The sequence below is a fragment of the Oncorhynchus gorbuscha genome, linkage group LG11 (genome assembly GCF_021184085.1).
Source record: "Oncorhynchus gorbuscha isolate QuinsamMale2020 ecotype Even-year linkage group LG11, OgorEven_v1.0, whole genome shotgun sequence".
Lineage (NCBI taxonomy): Eukaryota > Metazoa > Chordata > Actinopteri > Salmoniformes > Salmonidae > Oncorhynchus > Oncorhynchus gorbuscha.
Window position 1 is genome coordinate 2,026,619 of NC_060183.1, and position 24,265 is coordinate 2,050,883.

The 24,265-nt window shown below is 45.7% G+C and overlaps 1 protein-coding gene across 1 annotated transcript in view; it reads left to right on the forward strand.

The window, feature by feature from the left end:
- The window catches only part of arid4b (AT-rich interaction domain 4B), a 232,979-nt gene that overhangs the window by 81,969 nt on the left and 126,745 nt on the right, over positions 1-24,265 (forward strand). Inside the window, exons 6-7 of the mRNA XM_046290716.1 lie at positions 9,595-9,674; positions 17,296-17,387. Of these exons, the coding sequence (XP_046146672.1) occupies positions 9,595-9,674; positions 17,296-17,387 (172 nt within the window). The remainder of the gene's footprint in view (positions 1-9,594; positions 9,675-17,295; positions 17,388-24,265) is intronic.

Below are 24,265 nucleotides of genomic sequence, written 5' to 3' on the forward strand. Positions count from 1 at the left end.
AAGGCCACCAGACTGTTAAACAGCCACCACTAACATTGAGTGGCTGCTGCCAACACACTGTCATTGACACTGACTCAACTCCAGACACTTACATTTATTACAACCAATGTTTTATTATATATCACCATTCACTTTAAACTATGCCATTTTATATAATGTTTTCATACCCTGCATTACTCATCTCATATGTAGATACTGTACTCTATACCATCTGCTGCATCTTGTTTACATACCGTACATTACTCATCTCATATGTAGATACTGTACTCTATACCATCTACTGCATCTTGTTTACATACCCTGCATTACTCATCTCATATGTATATACTCTACTCTATATCATCTACTGCATCTTGTTTACATACCCTGCATTACTCATCTCATATGTATATACTGTACTCTATATCATCTACTGCATCTTGTTTACATACCCTGCATTACTCATCTCATATGTATATACTGTACTCTATACCATCTACTGCATCTTGTTTACATACCCTGCATTACTCATCTCATATGTATATACTGTACTCTATATCATCTACTGCATCTTGTTTACATACCCTGCATTACTCATCTCATATGTATATACTGTACTCTATACCATCTACTGCATCTTGTTTACATACCCTGCATTACTCATCTCATATGTATATACTGTACTCTATATCATCTACTGCATCTTGCCTATGCCGTTCTGTACCATCACTCATCCATATATTTATATGTACATATTCTTATTCATTCCTTTGCACCTGTGTCTATTAGGTAGTTGTTGGGGAATTGTTAGATTACTTGTTGGTTATCACTGCATGGTCGGGACTAGAAGCACAAGCATTTCGCTACACTCTCATCAACATCTGCTAACCATGTGTATGTGACAAATAACATTGTATTTTATTTGTGTAGTGAAATGTTTGTGTTCCTAGCTCAGTGTAGTAGTATCTAACAATACACAACAATACATACAAATCTAAAAGCAAAATAATGGAATATAGAAATATTAGGATGTCGGAATGGCACTGACTAAAATACACTAGAATATAATACAGTATATAAATCAAATCCATTTTTATTTGTCACATGCACCGAATACAACATGTGTAGTAGACCTCACAGTGAAATGCTGAATACAACAGGTGTAGTAGACCTTACTGTGAAATGCTGAATACAACATGTGTAGTAGACCTCACAGTGAAATGCTGAATACAACAGGTGTAGTAGACCTTACAGTGAAATGTTGAATACAACAGGTGTAGGTAGACCTCACAGTGAAATGCTGAATACAACAGGTGTAGTAGACCTCACCGTGAAATGCTGAATACAACAGGTGTAGTAGACCTCACAGTGAAATGCTGAATACAACAGGTGTAGTAGACTTTACCGTGAAATGCTGAATACAACAGGTGTAGTAGACCTCACAGTGAAATGCTGAATACAACAGGTGTAGTAGACCTTACAGTGAAATGCTGAATACAACAGGTGTAGTAGATCTCACAGTGAAATGCTGAATGCAACAGGTGTAGTAGACCTTACAGTGAAATGCTGAATACAACAGGTGTAGGTAGACCTCACAGTGAAATGCTGAATACAACAGGTGTAGTAGACCTCACAGTGAAATGCTGAATACAACAGGTGTAGTAGACCTCACAGTGAAATGCTGAATACAACAGGTGTAGTAGACCTCACAGTGAAATGCTGAATACAACAGGTGTAGTAGACCTCACAGTGAAATGCTGAATACAACAGGTGTAGTAGACCTTACAGTGAAATGCTGAATACAACAGGTGTAGGTAGACCTCACAGTGAAATGCTGAATACAACAGGTGTAGTAGACCTCATAGTGAAATGCTGACTACAACAGGTGTAGTAGACCTTACAGTGAAATGCTGAATACAACAGGTGTAGTAGACCTCACAGTGAAATGCTGAATACAACAGGTGTAAGGTACACCTCACAGTGAAATGCTGAATACAACAGGTGTAGTAGACCTCACAGTGAAATGCTGAATACAACAGGTGTAGTAGACCTCACAGTGAAATGCTGAATACAACAGGTGTAAGGTAGACCTGTTGGTACAAGGTATGATTGAGATTGTATCATCTGTGGATCTGTTGGGGCGGTATGCGAGTTGGAGTGGGTCTAGGGTTTCCGGGATGATGGTGTTAATTTGAGTCATGACCAGCCTTTCAAAACACTTTATGGCTACAGACGTGAGTGCTATGGGGTGGTAGTCATTTAGGCAGGTTACCTTCACTTCCTTGGGCACAGGGACTATGGTGGTCTGTTTGAAACACATAGGTCTTACAGACTGCGTCAGGGAGAGGTTGAAAATGTCAGCGAGGACACTCTTGAGTACACGTCCTGGTAATCCGTCTGGCCCCGCGGCCTTGTGAATGCTGACCTGTTTAAAGGTCTTGCTCACATCGGCTACGGAGAGCATTATCACACAGTTGTTGACGATGCACTTATTGATGAAGCCAGTGACTGCTGTGGTGTACTCCTCAATGCCATTGGATGAATCCCGGAACATTTTCTGTGCAAAACAGTCCTGTAGTGTTTGCTTTCGTTTTTGCCTGTAAGCAGGAATCAGGAAGATAGCATTATGGTCAGATTTGCCGAAGGGAGGGAGAGCTTTATGCGTCTCTGTTTGGGGAGTAAAGCTGGTCTAGAGTTGTTTTCCCTCTGGTTGCACATGTGACATGCTGGTAGAAATGAGGTAACATGGATTTAAGTTTCCCTGCAATAAAGTCCCCGGCCACTAGGAGCACCGCTTCTTCTTGTTTGTTCTTGTCTTTATACAGCTGGTTGAGTCTTAGTGCATCGGTTCGTGGTGGTAAATAGACGCCAAGAATAATGAACAGTACCAGTCAAAAGTTTGGACACAACTACTCATTCCAGGTTTAAAAAAAAATCTTACTGTTTTCTACAACGTAGAATTATAGTGAGGACATCAAAACTATGAAATAACATATGGAATCATGTAGTAACCAAAAAAGTGTGAAACAAATCAAAATATATTTTATATTTGAGATTCTTCAAAGTAGCCACCCTTTGACTTGACTACAGCTTTGCACAAGCTTGGCATTCTCTCAGTCTGAGGTCCTGAACGCTCTGGAGCAGGTTTTCATCAAGGATCTCTCTGTAATTTGCTCCATTCATCTTTCCCTCGATCCTGACTGTTCTCCCAGCCCCTGCCGCTGAAAAACATCATCACAGCATGATGCTGCCACCACCACCATGCTTCACCTTAGGAATGGTGCCAGGTTTCCTCCAGACGTGATGGAAGTTCAATCTTGGTTTCATCAGACCAGAGAATCTTGTTTATCATGGTCTGAGTCCTTTCAGGTGCCTTTTTGCAAACTCCAAGCTGTGCATTTGACTGAGAAGTGGCTTCCGTCTGGCCACATAAAAGTCTGATTATTGGAGTGCTGCAAAAACATTTGTCCTTCTGGACGGAAGGAACTCTGGAGCTCTGTCAGAGTGACCATCTGGTTCTTGGCCGGGCGGACAGCTCTAGGAAGAGTCTTGGTGGTTTCAAACTTCTTCCATTTTTAAGAATGATGGAGGCCACTGTGTTCTTGGGGACATTCAACGCTGCAGACGGTTTTTGGTACCCTTCCCCAGATCTGTGCCTCGATACAAACCCGTCTCGGAGCTCTACAGACAAGGTTTTTGACCTCATGGCTTGGTTTTTGCTCTGACATGCACTGTCAACTGTGGGACTTTATATAGACAGGTGTGTGCCTTTCCAAATCATGTCCAATCAATTGAGTGTACCACAGGTGGACTCCAAGTTGTAGAAACATCTCAAGGGTGATCAATGGAAACAGGATGCACCAGAGCTACATTTTGAGTCTCATAGCGAAGGGTCTGCATACCTATGTAAATATGCAAAAATGTCTAAAAACCTGTTTTCACTTTGTCATTATGGAGTATTGTATGTAGATTGATGAGGGAAAAAATAATGTAATCCATTTTAGAATCAGGCTGTAACATAACAAAATGTGGAAAAAGTTGAAGGGTCTGAATACTTCCTGAATGTGCTCTATATCAGGCAGCAGCCTCTAAGGTGCAGGGTTGAGTAATCAGGTGTTAGCCGGCCAGTGGTGGCTATTTCACAGTCTGATGGTCTTGAGATAGAAGCTGTTTTTCAGTCTCTCTGGCCCAGCTTTGATGCACCTGTATTGATCTAGACTTCTGGATGATATTGGGGTGAACAGGCCGTGGCTCGGGTCCTTGATGATCTTTTTGGCCTTCCTGTGCCCCTGGTGATGCATTGGGCAGACCGCACCACCCTCTGTTGAGTCCTGCGGTTGCGGGCGGTGCAGTTGCCGTACCAGGCGGTGATATAGCCTGACAGGACGCTCTCAATTGTGCATCTGTAAAGCTTTGTGAGGGTCTTAGGCGACAAGCCAAATTTCATCAGGTTCCTGAGGTTGAAGAGACACTGTTGTTTCTTCTTCACCACGCTGTCTGTGTGGGTGGACCATTTCAGGTTGTCAGTGATGTGTACGCTGAGGAACTTAAAACTCCACTACTGTCCCGTAGATGTGGATAGGGTGGTGCTCCCTGTTTCCTGAAGTCCTCAATCATCTCCTTTGTTTTGTTGACGTTGAGTGAGAGGTTATTTTCCTGGCACTACACTCCCAGGGCATCACCCCCTCTCTGTAGGCTGTCTCGTCATTGTTGGTAATCAGGTCTACAACTGTTGTGTCGTCTGCAAACTTGATGATTGAGTTGGAGGCATGCGTGGCCACGCAGTCATGGGAGAACAGGGAGAACAGGAGGGGGCTGAGTAAGTACCCTTGTGGGGCCCCAGTGTTGAGGACCCAGTTGTACAGGGCGGAGTTCAGACCCAGGTCCCAGAGCTTAATGATGAGCTTGGAGGGTACTATGGTGTTGAAGGCTGAGCTATAGTCAATGAACAGCATCTTTACATCGGAATACTCTTGTCCGGATGGGATAGGGCAGTGCAATGGTGATTGGATCATCTGTGGATCTGTAGGGAAGTTGAAGTGGGTCTAGGGTGTCAGGTAAGGTAGAGCTGATACGATGACAGAAGTGAGTACTACGGGACAATAGTCATTTAGTTCAGTTACCTTTCCTTTCTTGGGAACAGGAACAATGGTGGACATCTTGAAGCATGTGGTAACAGCAGACTGGGATAGGGAGTGATTAAATATGTCCGTAAACACTCCATCCAGCTGGTCTGAGCATGGTCTGAGGACGCGGCTAGGGATGCCGTCTGGTAGCCTTGCGAGGGTTAACATGCTTAAATGTCTTACTCACAGAACCCACCGTGAAAAAAAAAGTTTGAAATATCCAATAAATGTCGTTCCACTTCATGATTGTGTCCCACTTGTTGTTGATTCTTCACAAAAAATACAGTTTTATATCTTTATGTTTGAAGCCTGAAATGTGGCAAAAGGTCGCAAAGTTCAAGGGGGCCGAATACTTTCGCAAGGCACTGTATATATATAAAAAAAGGTATAATTTTAGTGAATGACATCATAAATAGGACTGGTGGAGTTATGTCACACATGCAGCTAACAGAAATATATGGAAATGTCTGCTCTACCCAACATTACAACCAACTAATTGAAGCGTTACCACAAAAATGGAAGAGGCAAGTGGAAGGGGGGAGAAGTAAGAAACTTGTCTGTCGGCCCTGTCTTAAAGAACAAAATGAGGTCTGTCGGCCCTGTATTACAGAACAAAATGAGGTCTGTCGGCCCTGTATTACAGAACAAAATGAGGTCTGTCGGCCCTGTATTACAGAACAAAATGAGGTCTGTCGGCCCTGTATTACAGAACAAAATGAGGTCTGTCGGCCCTGTATTACAGAACAAAATGAGGTCTGTCGGCCCTGTATTACAGAACATCAATGGTTAAAGAAAAGTGTGATAAATCAAACCTATTTCATTTAAGGACCAAAAAACTGACCGCTGTGCTATACAGATTGCAAAATAGTCTGGAAAAGTTTTTCGGTTTTACCGATTCCATGGCACATGGCTTATGAATTGACACGCAAAATGACGCCAGATTCACAACTTAGAAGTTTTCTATTTACATTATTATTCACAATTCTTGCAACAATAGAATGTTATATATGTATACACGGCCAGGTGGACTGGGGAGGAGTCATCAGGCCAGGTAGTCCTGAAGCATGGTCCTAGGGGAGGGAGGGGGAGAGAGAGAGAGCGGCCAGGTGGACTGGGGAGGAGTCATCAGGCCAGGTAGTCCTGAAGCATGGTCCTAGGGGAGGGAGGGGGAGAGAGAGAGAGCAGCCAGGTGGACTGGGGAGGAGTCATCAGGCCAGGTAGTCCTGAAGCATGGTCCTAGGGGAGGGAGGGGGAGAGAGAGAGAGCAGCCAGGTGGACTGGGGAGGAGTCATCAGGCCAGGTAGTCCTGAAGCATGGTCCTAGGGGAGGGGGGGAGAGAGAGAGCAGCCAGGTGGACTGGGGAGGAGTCATCAGGCCAGGTAGTCCTGAAGCATGGTCCTAGGGGAGGGAGGGGGAGAGAGAGAGAGCAGCCAGGTGGACTGGGGAGGAGTCATCAGGCCAGGTAGTCCTGAAGCATGGTCCTAGGGGAGGGAGGGGAGAGAGAGAGAGCAGCCAGGTGGACTGGGGAGGAGTCATCAGGCCAGGTAGTCCTGAAGCATGGTCCTAGGGGAGGGAGGGGGAGAGAGAGAGAGCAGCCAGGTGGACTGGGGAGGAGTCATCAGGCCAGGTAGTCCTGAAGCATGGTCCTAGGGGAGGGAGGGGGAGAGAGAGAGCAGCCAGGTGGACTGGGGAGGAGTCATCAGGCCAGGTAGTCCTGAAGCATGGTCCTAGGGGAGGGAGGGGGAGAGAGAGAGAGCAGCCAGGTGGACTGGGGAGGAGTCATCAGGCCAGGTAGTCCTGAAGCATGGTCCTAGGGGGGGGGGGAGAGAGAGAGAGCAGCCAGGTGGACTGGGGAGGAGTCATCAGGCCAGGTAGTCCTGAAGCATGGTCCTAGGGGAGGGAGGGGGAGAGAGAGAGAGCAGCCAGGTGGACTGGGGAGGAGTCATCAGGCCAGGTAGTCCTGAAGCATGGTCCTAGGGGAGGGAGGGGGAGAGAGAGAGCGGCCAGGTGGACTGGGGAGGAGTCATCAGGCCAGGTAGTCCTGAAGCATGGTCCTAGGGGAGGGAGGGGGAGAGAGAGAGAGCAGCCAGGTGGACTGGGGAGGAGTCATCAGGCCAGGTAGTCCTGAAGCATGGTCCTAGGGGAGGGAGGGGGAGAGAGAGAGAGCAGCCAGGTGGACTGGGGAGGAGTCATCAGGCCAGGTAGTCCTGAAGCATGGTCCTAGGGGAGGGAGGGGGAGAGAGAGAGAGCAGCCAGGTGGACTGGGGAGGAGTCATCAGGCCAGGTAGTCCTGAAGCATGGTCCTAGGGGAGGGAGGGGGAGAGAGAGAGCAGCCAGGTGGACTGGGGAGGAGTCATCAGGCCAGGTAGTCCTGAAGCATGGTCCTAGGGGGGGGGGAGAGAGAGAGAGCAGCCAGGTGGACTGGGAGGAGTCATCAGGCCAGGTAGTCCTGAAGCATGGTCCTAGGGGAGGGAGGGGAGAGAGAGAGAGCAGCCAGGTGGACTGGGGAGGAGTCATCAGGCCAGGTAGTCCTGAAGCATGGTCCTAGGGGAGGGAGGGGGGAGAGAGAGAGCAGCCAGGTGGACTGGGGAGGAGTCATCAGGCCAGGTAGTCCTGAAGCATGGTCCTAGGGGAGGGAGGGGAGAGAGAGAGCAGCCAGGTGGACTGGGGAGGAGTCATCAGGCCAGGTAGTCCTGAAGCATGGTCCTAGGGGAGGGAGGGGGAGAGAGAGAGAGAGCAGCCAGGTGGACTGGGGAGGAGTCATCAGGCCAGGTAGTCCTGAAGCATGGTCCTAGGGGAGGGAGGGGGAGAGAGAGAGAGCAGCCAGGTGGACTGGGGAGGAGTCATCAGGCCAGGTAGTCCTGAAGCATGGTCCTAGGGGAGGGAGGGGAGAGAGAGAGAGCAGCCAGGTGGACTGGGGAGGAGTCATCAGGCCAGGTAGTCCTGAAGCATGGTCCTAGGGGAGGGAGAGAGAGTGAACGAGAGAATTAGAGGGAGCGTACTTAAATTCACACAGGACTCCAGATGAGACAGGAGTCCACCTGGTCGTGCTGCTGCTCCAGTTTCAACTGTTCTGCCTGAACCTTGATATGGTCACTAATGTAACCAGGAGGAGAGGCGTCATTTAACACCGTCAGCCATGTTTCAGTCAGGCCAATCACATCAAGGTTATGATCAGTGATTAGTTCATTGACTATGACTGCCTTGGAAGTGAAGGATGTAACATTAAGTAGTTTCCTATGTGAGGTATCGCAATCTCTTTCAATAACGACAGGAAATGGAGGAGGTCTTTATCCTAGTGAGGTTGCTAAGGCGAACACCGCCATGTTTAGTTTTGCCCAACCTAGATCGAGGCACAGACACGGTCTCCATGGGGATAGCTGAGCTGACTACAGGCTGTGCTAGTGGCAGACTCCACTAAGCTGGCAGGCTGGCTAACAGCTAACAGCTAGGATGGATATATCACTATATATACTATATTTGGGAGGGGCAGAAAACAGTTAGCCAGCCTGCCAGCTTAGTGCAAGTTCAAACCCCCGAACTGACAAGGTACAAAATCTGTCGTTCTGCCCCTGAACAGGCAGTTAACCCACTGTTCCTAGGCCGTCATTGAAAATAAGAATTTGTTCTTAACTGACTGGCCGGTTAAAATAAAGGTAAAATAAAAAAATTAACTAGGAGTGGGCCAGAGACAATTACTCGATGCCGACACATCTTTCTAGCTGATTTACACGCTGAGGCTATGTTGCGCTTGGTGACCTCTGACTGTTGGTGCCGACGTGGATAACAATATCTCTATACTCTCTACACTCGCCAGTTTTAGCTTTAGCCAGCACCATCTTCAAATTAGCCTTAACGTCAGTAGCCCTGCCCCCTGGTAAACAGTGTATGATCGCTGGATGATTCGTTTTAAGTCTAATACTGCGGTTAATGGAGTCGCCAATGACTAGGGTTTTCAATTAGTCATAGCTAATGGTGGGAAGCTTCGGCGTCTCAGACCCCGTAACGGGAGGAGTAGAGACCAGAGAAGACTCGGCTTCTGACTCCGACTCGCTGCTTAATGGGGAAAACCGGTTGAAAGTTTCTGTCGGCTGAATGAGCGACACCGGTTGAGCATTCCTACAGCGTTTCCTTCCAGAAACCGTGAGAAAGTTGTCCGGCTGCGGGGACCGTGCCAGGGGATTTATACTACTACCTGTACTTACTGGAGGCACAGACACTGTTTCATCCTTTCCTACACTTAAAGTACCTTTGCCTAATGATTGCGTCTGAAGTTGCACTTGCAGCTCAGCTATCCTCGGTAGCCGATAGTTCTCCTTTTGAGACTGTGTCCAAAAGTGTCCTATTCCCAATATGGGACCTCATGACAAGTAGTGCACTATAACAGGAATAGGGTCCCGTTTGGGAATCCGCATTCCTGCGTGTGTAGAGTATATGCCATGGTCTTTATTCTGCCTAACTGCTCTTTTCTCTCTCTCCCTCTCTCCAGTGTTTGATGATGGTGACGAGAAGACACTGAGGCGTTCCTCTCTCTGCCTGAAGGGAGCACGTCACTTTGCAGAGAGCGAGGCAAGTCTCTGTTGATCTTTACTTCAGTTTTACTACAGTCCTCGGCTGTGTTCCAAACGACCCCCTATTCCCCATAGAGCTCTAGTCAAGAGTAGTGCACCAAGTAGGGAATAGGGGGCCATCTGGAACATACGCTGACATTTTATCTGGGAAACAGCTCTTCCCTCAGTCACTTCCTGCTCTTTTTCAATCTTTTAGCCAACAGACACATGTGATCTCCCTCTTCACTTGCTGATTTTGTACCAAGGCTGTTTATTCATTAATAATCAAAGTGAAGCTTAAGTTGTTTTGTTTTTTAAATGCAGCAGAGAATGTTTTCAGCCACTCTGCTGAATGTCAGTAGCCTCATCAACATGGTGCTGTAGAAAATCACTTCCTTTTTGTTCTTTCCTCATTAAAACTAGTTTACATCCACTTAGGTTGGAGTCATTAAAACTAGTTTACATCCACTTAGGTTGGAGTCATTAAAACTAGTTTACAGACACTTAGGTTGGAGTCATTAAAACTAGTTTACATCCACTTAAGTTGGAGTCATTAAAACTAGTTTACATCCACTTAGGTTGGAGTCATTAAAACTAGTTTACATCCACTTAGGTTGGAGTCATTAAAACTAGTTTACATCCACTTAGGTTGGAGTCATTAAAACTAGTTTACATCCACTTAGGTTGGAGTCATTAAAACTAGTTTACATCCACTTAGGTTGGAGTCATTAAAACTAGTTTACATCCACTTAGGTTGGAGTCATTAAAACTAGTTTACATCCACTTAGGTTGGAGTCATTAAAACTAGTTTACATCCACTTAGGTTGGAGTCATTAAAACTAGTTTACATCCACTTAGGTTGGAGTCATTAAAACTAGTTTACATCCACTTAGGTTGGAGTCATTAAAACTAGTTTACATCCACTTAGGTTGGAGTCATTAAAACTAGTTTACATCCACTTAGGTTGGAGTCATTAAAACTAGTTTACATCCACTTAGGTTGGAGTCATTAAAACTAGTTTACATCCACTTAGGTTGGAGTCATTAAAACTAGTTTACATCCACTTAGGTTGGAGTCATTAAAACTAGTTTACATCCACTTAGGTTGGAGTCATTAAAACTAGTTTACATCCACTTAGGTTGGAGTCATTAAAACTAGTTTACATCCACTTAGGTTGGAGTCATTAAAACTAGTTTACATCCACTTAGGTTGGAGTCATTAAAACTAGTTTACATCCACTTAGGTTGGAGTCATTAAAACTAGTTTACATCCACTTAGGTTGGAGTCATTAAAACTAGTTTACATCCACTTAGGTTGGAGTCATTAAAACTAGTTTACATCCACTTAGGTTGGAGTCATTAAAACTAGTTTACATCCACTTAGGTTGGAGTCATTAAAACTAGTTTACATCCACTTAGGTTGGAGTCATTAAAACTAGTTTACATCCACTTAGGTTGGAGTCATTAAAACTAGTTTACATCCACTTAGGTTGGAGTCATTAAAACTAGTTTACATCCACTTAGGTTGGAGTCATTAAAACTAGTTTACATCCACTTAGGTTGGAGTCATTAAAACTAGTTTACATCCACTTAGGTTGGAGTCATTAAAACTAGTTTACATCCACTTAGGTTGGAGTCATTAAAACTAGTTTACATCCACTTAGGTTGGAGTCATTAAAACTAGTTTACATCCACTTAGGTTGGAGTCATTAAAACTAGTTTACATCCACTTAGGTTGGAGTCATTAAAACTAGTTTACATCCACTTAGGTTGGAGTCATTAAAACTAGTTTACATCCACTTAGGTTGGAGTCATTAAAACTAGTTTACATCCACTTAGGTTGGAGTCATTAAAACTAGTTTACATCCACTTAGGTTGGAGTCATTAAAACTAGTTTACATCCACTTAGGTTGGAGTCATTAAAACTAGTTTACATCCACTTAGGTTGGAGTCATTAAAACTAGTTTACATCCACTTAGGTTGAGTCATTAAAACTAGTTTACATCCACTTAGGTTGGAGTCATTAAAACTAGTTTACATCCACTTAGGTTGGAGTCATTAAAACTAGTTTACATACACTTAGGTTGGAGTCATTAAAACTTGTTTACATCCACTTAGGTTGGAGTCATTAAAACTAGTTTACATCCACTTAGGTTGGAGTCATTAAAACTAGTTTACATCCACTTAGGTTGGAGTCATTAAAACTAGTTTACATCCACTTAGGTTGGAGTCATTAAAACTAGTTTACATCCACTTGTTGGAGTCATTAAAACTAGTTTACATCCACTTAGGTTGGAGTCATTAAAACTAGTTTACATCCACTTAGGTTGGAGTCATTAAAACTAGTTTACATCCACTTAGGTTGGAGTCATTAAAACTAGTTTACATCCACTTAGGTTGGAGTCATTAAAACTAGTTTACATCCACTTAGGTTGGAGTCATTAAAACTAGTTTACATCCACTTAGGTTGGAGTCATTAAAACTAGTTTACATCCACTTAGGTTGGAGTCATTAAAACTAGTTTACATCCACTTAGGTTGGAGTCATTAAAACTAGTTTACATCCACTTAGGTTGGAGTCATTAAAACTAGTTTACATCCACTTAGGTTGGAGTCATTAAAACTTGTTTACATCCACTTAGGTTGGAGTCATTAAAACTAGTTTACATCCACTTAGGTTGGAGTCATTAAAACTAGTTTACATCCACTTAGGTTGGAGTCATTAAAACTAGTTTACATCCACTTAGGTTGGAGTCATTAAAACTAGTTTACATCCACTTAGGTTGGAGTCATTAAAACTAGTTTACATCCACTTAGGTTGGAGTCATTAAAACTAGTTTACATCCACTTAGGTTGGAGTCATTAAAACTAGTTTACATCCACTTAGGTTGGAGTCATTAAAACTAGTTTACATCCACTTAGGTTGGAGTCATTAAAACTAGTTTACATACACGTAGGTTGGAGTCATTAAAACTAGTTTACATCCACTTAGGTTGGAGTCATTAAAACTAGTTTACATCCACTTAGGTTGGAGTCATTAAAACTAGTTTACATCCACTTAGGTTGGAGTCATTAAAACTAGTTTACATACACTTAGGTTGGAGTCATTAAAACTAGTTTACATCCACTTAGGTTGGAGTCATTATAACTAGTTTACATCCACTTAGGTTGGAGTCATTAAAACTAGTTTACATCCACTTAGGTTGGAGTCATTATAACTAGTTTACATACACTTAGGTTGGAGTCATTATAACTAGTTTACATCCACTTAGGTTGGAGTCATTAAAACTAGTTTACATCCACTTAGGTTGGAGTCATTAAAACTAGTTTACATCCACTTAGGTTGGAGTCATTAAAACTAGTTTACATCCACTTAGGTTGGAGTCATTAAAACTAGTTTACATACACTTAGGTTGGAGTCATTAAAACTCGTTTTACAACCACTCCACAAATCTCTTGTTAACAAACTATAGTTTTGGAAAGTCAGTTAGGACATCTACTTTGTGCATGACACAAGTAGTTTTTCCAACAATTGTTTACAGACAGATTATTTCATTTATAATTCACTGTATCACAATTCCAGTGGGTCAGAAGTTTACATACACTAAGTTGACTGTGCTTTTAAACAGCTTGGACAATTTCAGAAAATTATTTCATGGCTTTAGAAGCTTTTGATAGGCTTATTGACATAATTTGAGTCAATTGGAGGTGTACCTGTGGATGTATTTCAAGGCCTACCTTCAAACTCAGTGCCTCTTTGCTTGACATCATGGAAAATCAAAAGAAATCAGCCAAGACCTCAGAATAAAATTGTAGACCTCCACAAGTCTGGTTCATCCTTGGGAGCAATTTCCAAACGCCTGAAGGTACCACGTTCATCTGTCCAAACAATAGTACACAAGTATAAATTCCATAGGACCAGGCAGCCGTCATACCGCTCAGGAAGGAGACGCGTTCTGTCTCCTAGAGATTAACGTACTTTGGTGTGAAAAGTGCAAATCAATCCCAGAACAACAGCAAAGTACCTTGTGAAGATGCTGGAGGAAACAGGTAGACAAGTATCTATATCCACAGTAAAACGAGTCCTATATTTTTTATTTTATTTTTTTATTTCACCTTTATTTAACCAGGTAGGCTAGTTGAGAACAAGTTCTCATTTGCAACTGCGACCTGGCCAAGATAAAAGCATAGCAGTGTGAACAGACAACACAGAGTTACACATGGAATAAACAATTAACAAGTCAATAACACAGTAGAAAAAAAATGGGCAGTCTATATACAATGTGTGTAAAAGGCATGAGGAGGTAGGCGAATAATACAGTTTTGCAGATTAACACTGGAGTGATAAATGATCAGATGGTCATGTACAGGTAGAGATATTGGTGTGCAAAAGAGCAGAAAAATAAATAAATAAAAACAGTATAAAAAACAGTATGGGAATGAGGTAGGTGAAAATGGGTGGGCTATTTTCCTATAGACTATGTACAGCTGCAGCGATCGGTTAGCTGCTCGGATAGCTGATGTTTGAAGTTGGTGAGGGAGATAAAAGTCTCCAACTTCAGCGATTTTGCAATTCGTTCCAGTCACAGGCAGCAGAGTACTGGAACGAAAGGCGGCCAAATGATGTGTTGGCTTTAGGGATGATCAGTGAGATACACCTGCTGGAGCGCGTGCTACGGATGGGTGTTGCCATCGTGACCAGTGAACTGAGATAAGGCGGAGCTTTACCTAGCATGGACTTGTAGATGACCTGGAGCCAGTGGGTCTGGCGACGAATATGTAGTGAGGGCCAGCCGACTAGAGCATACAAGTCGCAGTGGTGGGTGGTATAAGGTGCTTTAGTGACAAAACGGATGGCACTGTGATAGACTGCATCCAGTTTGCTGAGTAGAGTGTTGGAAGCCATTTTGTAGATGACATCGCCGAAGTCGAGGATCGGTAGGATAGTCAGTTTAACTAGGGTAAGCTTGGCAGCGTGAGTGAAGGAGGCTTTGTTGCGGAATAGAAAGCCGACTCTTGATTTGATTTTCGATTGGAGATGTTTGATGTGGGTCTGGAAGGAGAGTTTGCAGTCTAGCCAGACACCTAGGTACTTATAGATGTCCACATATTCAAGGTCGGAACCATCCAGGGTGGTGATGCTATTCGGGCATGCGGGTGCAGGCAGCGATCGGTTGAAAAGCATGCATTTGGTTTTACTCGCATTTAAGAGCAGTTGGAGGCCACGGAAGGAGTGCTGTATGGCATTGAAGCTCGTTTGGAGGTTAGATAGCACAGTGTCCAATGACGGGCCGAAAGTATATAGAATGGTGTCGTCTGCGTAGAGGTGGATCAGGGAATCGCCCGCAGCAAGAGCAACATCATTGATATACACAGAGAAAAGAGTCGGCCCGAGAATTGAACCCTGTGGCACCCCCATAGAGACTGCCAGAGGACCGGACAGCATGCCCTCCGATTTGACACACTGAACTCTGTCTGCAAAGTAATTGGTGAACCAGGCAAGGCAGTCATCCGAAAAACCGAGGCTGTAGAGTCTGCCGATAAGAATATGGTGATTGACAGAGTCGAAAGCCTTGGCGAGGTCGATGAAGACGGCTGCACAGTACTGTCTTTTATCGATGGCGGTTATGATATCGTTTAGTACCTTGAGTGTGGCTGAGGTGCACCCGTGACCGGCTCGGAAACCAGATTGCACAGCGGAGAAGGTACGGTGGGATTCGAGATGGTCAGTGACCTGTTTGTTGACTTGGCTTTCGAAGACCTTAGATAGGCAGGGCAGGATGGATATAGGTCTATAGGTCTATATCGACATAACCTGAAATGTCGCTCACCAAGGAAGAAGCCACTGCTCCAAAACACCATCCCAACCGTGAAGCACGGGGGTGGCAGCATCATGTTGTGGGGGTGCTTTGCTGCAGGAGGGACTGGTGCACTTCACAAAATAGATGGCTGCATGAGGGCGGAAAAGTACGTGGATATATTGAAGCAACTCAAGACATCAGTCACGAAGTTAAAGCTTGGTCACAAATGGGTCTTCCAAATGGACAATGACCCCAAGCATACTTCCAAAGTTGTGGCAAAATGGCATAAGGACAACAAAGTCGAGGTATTGGAGTGGCCATCACAAAGTCCTGACCTCAATCCTATAGAAAATGTGTGGCCAGAACTGAAAAAGCGTGTGCAAGCAAGGAGGCCTACAAACCTGACTCATTTCCACCAGCTCTGTCAGGAGGAATGGGCCAAAATTCACCCAATTTATTGTGGGAAGCTTGTGGAAGGCTACCTGAAACGTTTGACCCAAGTTAAACAATTTAAAGGCAATGCTGCCTAATTGATTGTATGTAAACTTCTGACCCACTGGGAATGTGATGAAAGAAATAAAAGCTGAAATAAATCATTCTCTCTACTATTATTCTGACATTTCACATTCTTAAAATAAAGTGGTGATCTTAACTGACCTAAGAAAGGGAATTTTTATTAAGATTAAATGTCAGGAATTGTGAAAAACTGAGTTAAAATGTATTTGGATGAGGCGTATGTAAACTTATGACTTCAACTGTATAGAGGATATGATGTCATATAGGAGATATGATGTCATATAGCTTTAAATACTAAGTTAAAATAATAAAATAATACTGAGTTAAAATGTATTTGGCTGAGGTGTATGTCAACTTATGACGACAACTGTACATATGGTTTACTGTTAGTGTTTTAACAGTCATGATTCCCCCTCTGGTTTAGTTGTGGTAACCTGTCCCCCAGCTCTAACCTGTCCCCCAGCTCTAACCTGTCCTCCAGCTCTAACCTGTCCCCCAGCTCTAACCTGTCCTCCAGCTCTAACCTGTCCTCCAGCTCTCTCTAACCTGTCCCCCAGCTCTAACCTGTCCTCCAGCTCTCTCTAACCTGTCCTCCTAGCTCTAACCTGTCCCCCAGCTCTCTCTAACCTGTCCTCCAGCTCTCTCTAACCTGTCCCCCAGCTCTCTCTAACCTGTCCTCCAGCTCCCTCTAACCTGTCCCCCAGCTCTCTCTAACCTGTCCTCCAGCTCTCTCTAACCTGTCCTCCAGCTCTCTCTAACCTGTCCCCTAGCTCTCTCTAACCTGTCCTCCAGCTCTCTCTAACCTGTCCCCCAGCTCTAACCTGTCCTCCAGCTCTCTCTAACCTGTTCTCCTAGCTCTAACCTGTCCCCCAGCTCTCTCTAGCCTGTCCCCCAGCTCTCTCTAACCTGTCCCCCAGCTCTCTCTAACCTGTCCCCCCAGCTCTCTCTAACCTGTCCTCCAGCTCTCTCTAACCTGTCTCCCAGCTCTCTCTAACCTGTCCTCTTAGCTCTAACCTGTCCCCCAGCTCTCTCTAACCTGTCCCCCAGCTCTCTCTAACCTGTCCTCCAGCTCTCTCTAACCTGTCCCCCAGCTCTCTCTAGCCTGTCCCCTAGCTCTCTCTAACCTGTCCCCCAGCTCTCTCTAACCTGTCCCCCAGCTCTCTCTAACCTGTCCCCTAGCTCTCTCTAACCTGTCCCCCAGCTCTCTCTAACCTGTCCCCCAGCTCTCTCTAACCTGTCCCCTAGCTCTCTCTAACCTGTCCCCCAACTCTCTCTAACCTGTCCTCCAGCTCTAACCTGCTGTTTGCTGTTGGTCTCTGTTCCAGACACTAGATCGCCTCCCTCTCACCAACCCTGAGCACTTCGGCACTCCTGTCATCGGCAAGAAGGGGAACCGGGGACGCAGGTCCAATCCAGTGTGAGTATCTCCCTCTGTAAACTGTTGACTCCACCCTGGGCTGGGGACTTGGCTGTTGACTCCACCCTGGGCTGGGGACTGGGCTGTTGACTCCACCCTGGGCTGGGGACAGGGCTGTTGACTCCACCCTGGGCTGGGGACAGGGCTGTTGACTCCACCCTGGGCTGGGGACTAGGCTGTTGACTCCACCCTGGGCTGGGGACTGGGTTGTTGACTCCACCCTGGACTGGGGACTCGCTGTTGACTCCACCCTGGGCTGGGGACTGGGCTGTTGACTCCACCCTGGACTGGGGACGGGGCTGTTGACTCCACCCTGGACTGGGGACTGGGCTGTTGACTCCACCCTGGGCTGGGGACTGGGCTGTTGACTCCACCCTGGGCTGGGGACTGGGCTGTTGACTCCACCCTGGGCTGGGGACTGGGCTGTTGATTCCACCCTGGACTGGGGACTAGGCTGTTGACTCCACCCTGGGCTGGGGAATGGGCTGTTGACTCCACCCTGGACTGGGGACTGGGCTGTTGACTCCACCCTGGGCTGGGGACTGGGCTGTTGACTCCACCCTGGGCTGGGGACTGGGCTGTTGACTCCACTGGGGACTGAACTTTAAGTAGCAACAGGGCTACTCTGTTGCTGGTGAGGTGAGAGTGAAGAAGAGGGGACTCCTCCGTCACGTCTCTGCACAGTACAACCGATGTAGTCATTTTCCTCTGAGTATTACAGTGGGTGTTTTAGAATCCCTTGATCCATTAGCATCTCGGTGCTAGGCTAAAATAACACTTTGATAATGAAATGAGAGGCCTGCACATGGAATAGGTGTCCATATACCCTGATCCTGTCTCTCTGCATTGGGTCCTGGTCAACATTAGTGCACTATGTAGGGAACAGGGTTCCACTACAAGATGTCTCTTCACAGTCCCCAAGTCCAGAACAGACTATGGAAGGTGCACAGTACTACATGGAACTCTATTCCACAGTACTACATGGAACTCTATTCCACAGTACTACATGGAACTCTATTCCACAGTACTACATGGAACTCTATTCCACAGTACTACATGGAACTCTATTCCACATCAAGTAACTGATGCAGCAGTAGAATCAGATTTAAAAACAGATAGAAATACACCTTATGGAACAGCAGGGACTGTGAAGAGACACAAACATGCATACAAACACACGATAACATACACATGGATTTAGTACTGTAGATATGTGGTTGTGGTGTAGTAGAGGCCTGAGGGCACACAGCACACATTTTCTAAAACCTTTATTTGACTAGGTAAGTCAGTTAAGAACAAATTCTTATTTTCAATGACGGCCTAGGAACAGTGGGTTAACTGGTCTAGGAACAGTGGTTAACTGGTCTAGGAACAGTGGGTTAACTGGTCTAGGAACAGTGGGTTAACTGGTCTAGGAACAGTGGGTTAACTGGTCTAGGAACAGTGGGTTAACTGGTCTAGGAACAGTGGTTAACTGGTCTAGGAACAGTGGGTTAACTGGTCTAGGAACAGTGGGTTAACTGGTCTAGGAACAGTGGGTTAACTGGTCTAGGAACAGTGGTTAACTGGCCTAGGAACAGTGGGTTAACTGGTCTAGGAACAGTGGGTTAACTGGTCTAGGAACAGTGGGTTAACTGGTCTAGGAACAGTGGGTTAACTGGTCTAGGAACAGTGGGTTAACTGGTCTAGGAACAGTGGGTTAACTGGTCTAGGAACAGTGGGTTAACTGGTCTAGGAACAGTGGGTTAACTGGTCTAGGAACAGTGGGTTAACTGGCCTAGGAACAGTGGGTTAACTGGTCTAGGAACAGTGGGTTAACTGGTCTAGGAACAGTGGGTTAACTGGTCTAGGAACAGTGGGTTAACTGGTCTAGGAACAGTGGGTTAACTGGTCTAGGAACAGTGGGTTAACTGGTCTAGGAACAGTGGGTTAACTGGTCTAGGAACAGTGGTTAACTGGCCTAGGAACAGTGGGTTAACTGGTCTAGGAACAGTGGGTTAACTGGTCTAGGAACAGTGGGTTAACTGGTCTAGGAACAGTGGGTTAACTGGTCTAGGAACAGTGGGTTAACTGGCTTAGGAACAGTGGGTTAACTGGCCTAGGAACAGTGGGTTAACTGGTCTAGGAACAGTGGGTTAACTGGCCTAGGAACAGTGGGTTAACTGGTCTAGGAACAGTGGGTTAACTGGTCTAGGAACAGTGGGTTAACTGGCCTAGGAACAGTGGGTTAACTGGCCTAGGAACAGTGGGTTAACTGGCCTAGGAACAGTGGGTTAACTGGCCTAGGAACAGTGGGTTAACTGGTCTAGGAACAGTGGGTTAACTGGCCTAGGAACAGTGGGTTAACTGGTCTAGGAACAGTGGGTTAACTGGTCTAGGAACAGTGGGTTAACTGGCCTAGGAACAGTGGGTTAACTGGTCTAGGAACAGTGGGTTAACTGGTCTAGGAACAGTGGGTTAACTGCCTGTTCAGGGGCAGAACGACAGATTTGTACCTTGTTGAACTTGCAACCTTTTGGTTACTAGTCCAACGCTCTAACCACTAGGCTACCTGCCACCCCGGAATGTATTGTAATGTTTTTTTAAAAATGTTACTGGACCCCAGGAAGAGTAGCTGCTGCCTTGGCAGGAACTAATGTGGATCCATAATAAACCCCAGGAAGAGTAGCTGCTGCCTTGGCAGGAACTAATGGGGATCCATAATAAACCCCAGGAAGAGTAGCTGCTGCCTTGGCAGGAACTAATGGGGATCCATAATAAACCCCAGGAAGAGTAGCTGCTGCCTTGGCAAGAACTAATGGAGATCCATAATAAACCACAGGAAGAGTAGTTGCTGCCTTGGCAGGAACTAATGGGGATCCATAATAAACCCCAGGAAGAGTAGCTGCTGCCTTGGCAGGAACTAATGGGGATCCATAATAAACCCCAGGAAGAGTAGCTGCTGCCTTGGCAGGAACTAATGGGGATCCATAATAAACCCCAGGAAGAGTAGCTGCTTCCTTGGCAGGAACTAATGGGGATCCATAATAAACCCCAGGAGGAGTAGCTGCTGCCTTGGCAGGAACTAATGGGGATCCATAATAAACCCCAGGAAGAGTAGCTGCCTTGGCAGGAACTAATGGGGATCCATAATAAACCCCAGGAAGAGTAGCTGCTGCCTTGGCAGGAACTAATGTGGATCCATAATAAACCCCAGGAAGAGTAGCTGCTGCCTTGGCAGGAACTAATGGGGATCCATAATAAACACCAGGAAGAGTAGCTGCTGCCTTGGCAAGAACTAATGGAGATCCATAATAAACCCCAGGAAGAGTAGCTGCTGCCTTGACAGGAACTAATGGGGATCCATAATAAACCCCAGGAAGAGCAGCTGCTGCCTTGGCAGGAACTAATGGGGATCCATAATAAACCCCAGGAAGAGTAGTTGCTGCCTTGGCAGGAACTAATGGGGATCCATAATAAACCCCAGGAAGAGTAGCTGCTGCCTTGGCAGGAACTAATGGGGATCCATAATAAACCCCAGGAAGAGTAGCTGCTGCCTTGGCAGGAACTAATGGGGATCCATAATAAACCCCAGGAAGAGTAGCTGCTGCCTTGGCAGGAACTAATGGGGATCCACAATAAACCCCAGGAAGAGTAGCTGCTGCCTTGGCAGGAACTAATGGGGTTCCATAATAAACCCCAGGAAGAGTAGCTGCTGCCTTGGCAGGAACTAATGGGGATCCATAAAAAATATAAATACAAACCTCATGGTCTCATCTATTCAGCTAGTTATGATATAAAATGCTATTCCATTCCAACAGACAGAAAAATCATTGTAGTTTCTGTTTTCTAAGCAGTAAGCTGCTCACTCCTAGGCTGCAGTCCAAACATGTTATTTTCACCCCCTCAGCCCTCACGGAAGCCACTTTCCCCTCGGGGGAATCCCCGTCGTTACCGGATGCAGTTTGTTTGCCATCTTAAGTGGAGGTCCAATTCACAAACGTTGCCCCCTCGGCCCTCAATTTAGCTCGAGGGAGTGAGTGAACAACTTTGGTCACTTGCAGGGTTGATGTGACCCACAATTCAATGTGGTCACATGTCTGGTGGAAGCTACGTGTTAATTGAAAAGGCTGCATCTTCGGATATGTCAGAAAAGAGTGAAGCTAGCTTGCTAAAAATATATATACATAGATTTTAGCATTGGCAAATTGGCTTAGTCTCGGAGTGAGGAACTTATAAAATAAATGTTGCTAGATTCATAAACATATTTTTTGCAATTGGAATAAATTACCAAACCATAAAACTAGCTAGCCAGCTATGGGTAACTGCAGCTAGCTACCTGACAGGAGTGCTAGCTAGATACGTTAGCTTACTAGGTACATTAATACTGTATCTAGCTACCTGACAGGAGTGCTAGCTAGATACGTTAGCTTACTAGGTACATTAATACTGTATCTAGCTACCTGACAGGAGTGCTAGCTAGATACGTTAGCTTACTAGGTACATTAATACTATATCTAGCTACCTGACAGGAGTGCTAGCTAGATACGTTAGCTTAGTAGGTACATTAATACTGTAGCTAGCTACCTGACAGGAGTGCTAGCTAGATACGTTAGCTTACTAGGTACATTAATACTGTATCTAGCTACCTGACAGGAGTGCTAGCTAGATACGTTAGCTTACTAGGTACATTAATACTGTATCTAGCTACCTGACAGGAGTGCTAGCTAGATACGTTAGCTTACTAGGTACATTAATACTGTATCTAGCTACCTGACAGGAGTGCTAGCTAGATACGTTAGCTTACTAGGTACATTAATACTGTATCTAGCTACCTGACAGGAGTGCTAGCTAGATACGTTAGCTTACTAGGTACATTAATACTGTATCTAGCTACCTGACAGGAGTGCTAGCTAGATACGTTAGCTTACTAGGTACATTAATACTGTATCTAGCTACCTGACAGGAGTGCTAGCTAGATACGTTAGCTTAGGAGGTATATTAATACTGTATCTAGCTACCTGACAGGAGTGCTAGCTAGATACGTTAGCTTAGGAGGTATATTAATACTGTATCTAGCTACCTGACAGGAGTGCTAGCTAGATACGTTAGCTTACTAGGTACATTAATACTGTATCTAGCTACCTGACAGGAGTGCTAGCTAGATACGTTAGCTTACTAGGTACATTAATACTGTATCTAGCTACCTGACAGGAGTGCTATAGCTAGATACGTTAGCTTACTAGGTACATTAATACTGTATCTAGTTACCTGACAGGAGTGCTAGCTAGATACGTTAGCTTACTAGGTACATTAATACTGTATCTAGCTACCTGACAGGAGTGCTAGCTAGATACGTTAGCTTACTAGGTACATTAATACTGTATCTAGCTACCTGACAGGAGTGCTAGCTAGATACGTTAGCTTACTAGGTACATTAATACTGTATCTAGCTACCTGACAGGAGTGCTAGCTAGATACGTTAGCTTACTAGGTACATTAATACTGTATCTAGCTACCTGACAGGAGTGCTAGCTAGATACGTTAGCTTAGGAGGTATATTAGTAGCTTTAGGTTGGTTGTTTTTAAGCTCCACCAAGAATGTTGCCTCTCCGATCATCAGTCTCCTTCGCTTGGGCAAGGGACATTTAAGGTACACTCGGATGTGACTATGTAAAACACAGATCAAGGGCTGAGGGTTTAGGGCCGAGGGCTGTCTACTTTGAGTTTGAAATGCGGCCCTAGTAACACTGATCAGCTGATCACCCCGAGTACCGCTGATCACCCCGAGTACCGCTGATCAGCTGATCACCCCGAGTACCGCTGATCACCCCGAGTACTGCTGATCAGCTGATCAATCCGAGTACCGCTGATCACCCCGAGTACTGCTGATCAGCTGATCAATCCGAGTACCGCTGATCACCCCGAGTACTGCTGATCAGCTGATCAATCCGAGTACCGCTGATCACCCCGAGTACTGCTGATCAGCTGATCAATCCGAGTACCGCTGATCACCCCGGGTACTGCTGATCACCCCGAGTACCGCTGATCACCCCGAGTACCGCTGATCAGCTGATCAATCCGTGTACCGCTGATCACCCCGAGTACCGCTGATCACCCCGGGTACTGCTGATCAGCTGATCAATCCGAGTACCGCTGATCACCCAGAGTACTGCTGATCACCCCGGGTACTGCTGATCAATCCGAGTACCGCTGATCACCCCGGGTACTGCTGATCAGCTGATCAATCCGAGTACCGCTGATCACCCCGAGTACCGCTGATCAGCTGATCAATCCGAGTACCGCTGATCACCCCGAGTACCGCTGATCACCCCGAGTACTGCTGATCAGCTGATCAATCCGAGTACCGCTGATCACCCCGAGTACCGCTGATCACCCAGAGTACCGCTGATCACCCCGAGTACCGCTGATCAGCTGATCAATCCGAGTACCGCTGATCACCCCGGGTACTGCTGATCAGCTGATCAATCCGAGTACCGCTGATCACCCCGGGTACCGCTGATCACCCCGGGTACTGCTGATCACCCCGAGTACCGCTGATCACCCCGGGTACTGCTGATCACCCCGAGTACCGCTGATCACCCCGAGTACCGCTGATCAGCTGATCAATCCGAGTACTGCTGATCAGCTGCTTGGCTCCTCTCTCTCTCTCTCTCTCTCTCTCTCTCTCTCTCTCTCTCTCTCTCTCTCTCTCTCTCTCTCTCTCTCTCTCTCTCTCTCTCTCTCTCTCTCTCTCTCTCTCTCTCTCTCTCTCTCTCTCTCTCTCTCTTTATAACCAGAGGGGAGCTAGAAGGGAGATGTCTGATCACTATGGTGTGTATTAGAGTAACAGAGTTTAAACATAGTTAAAGCTCTTCTTAGTTGGGTGCCCAATACCG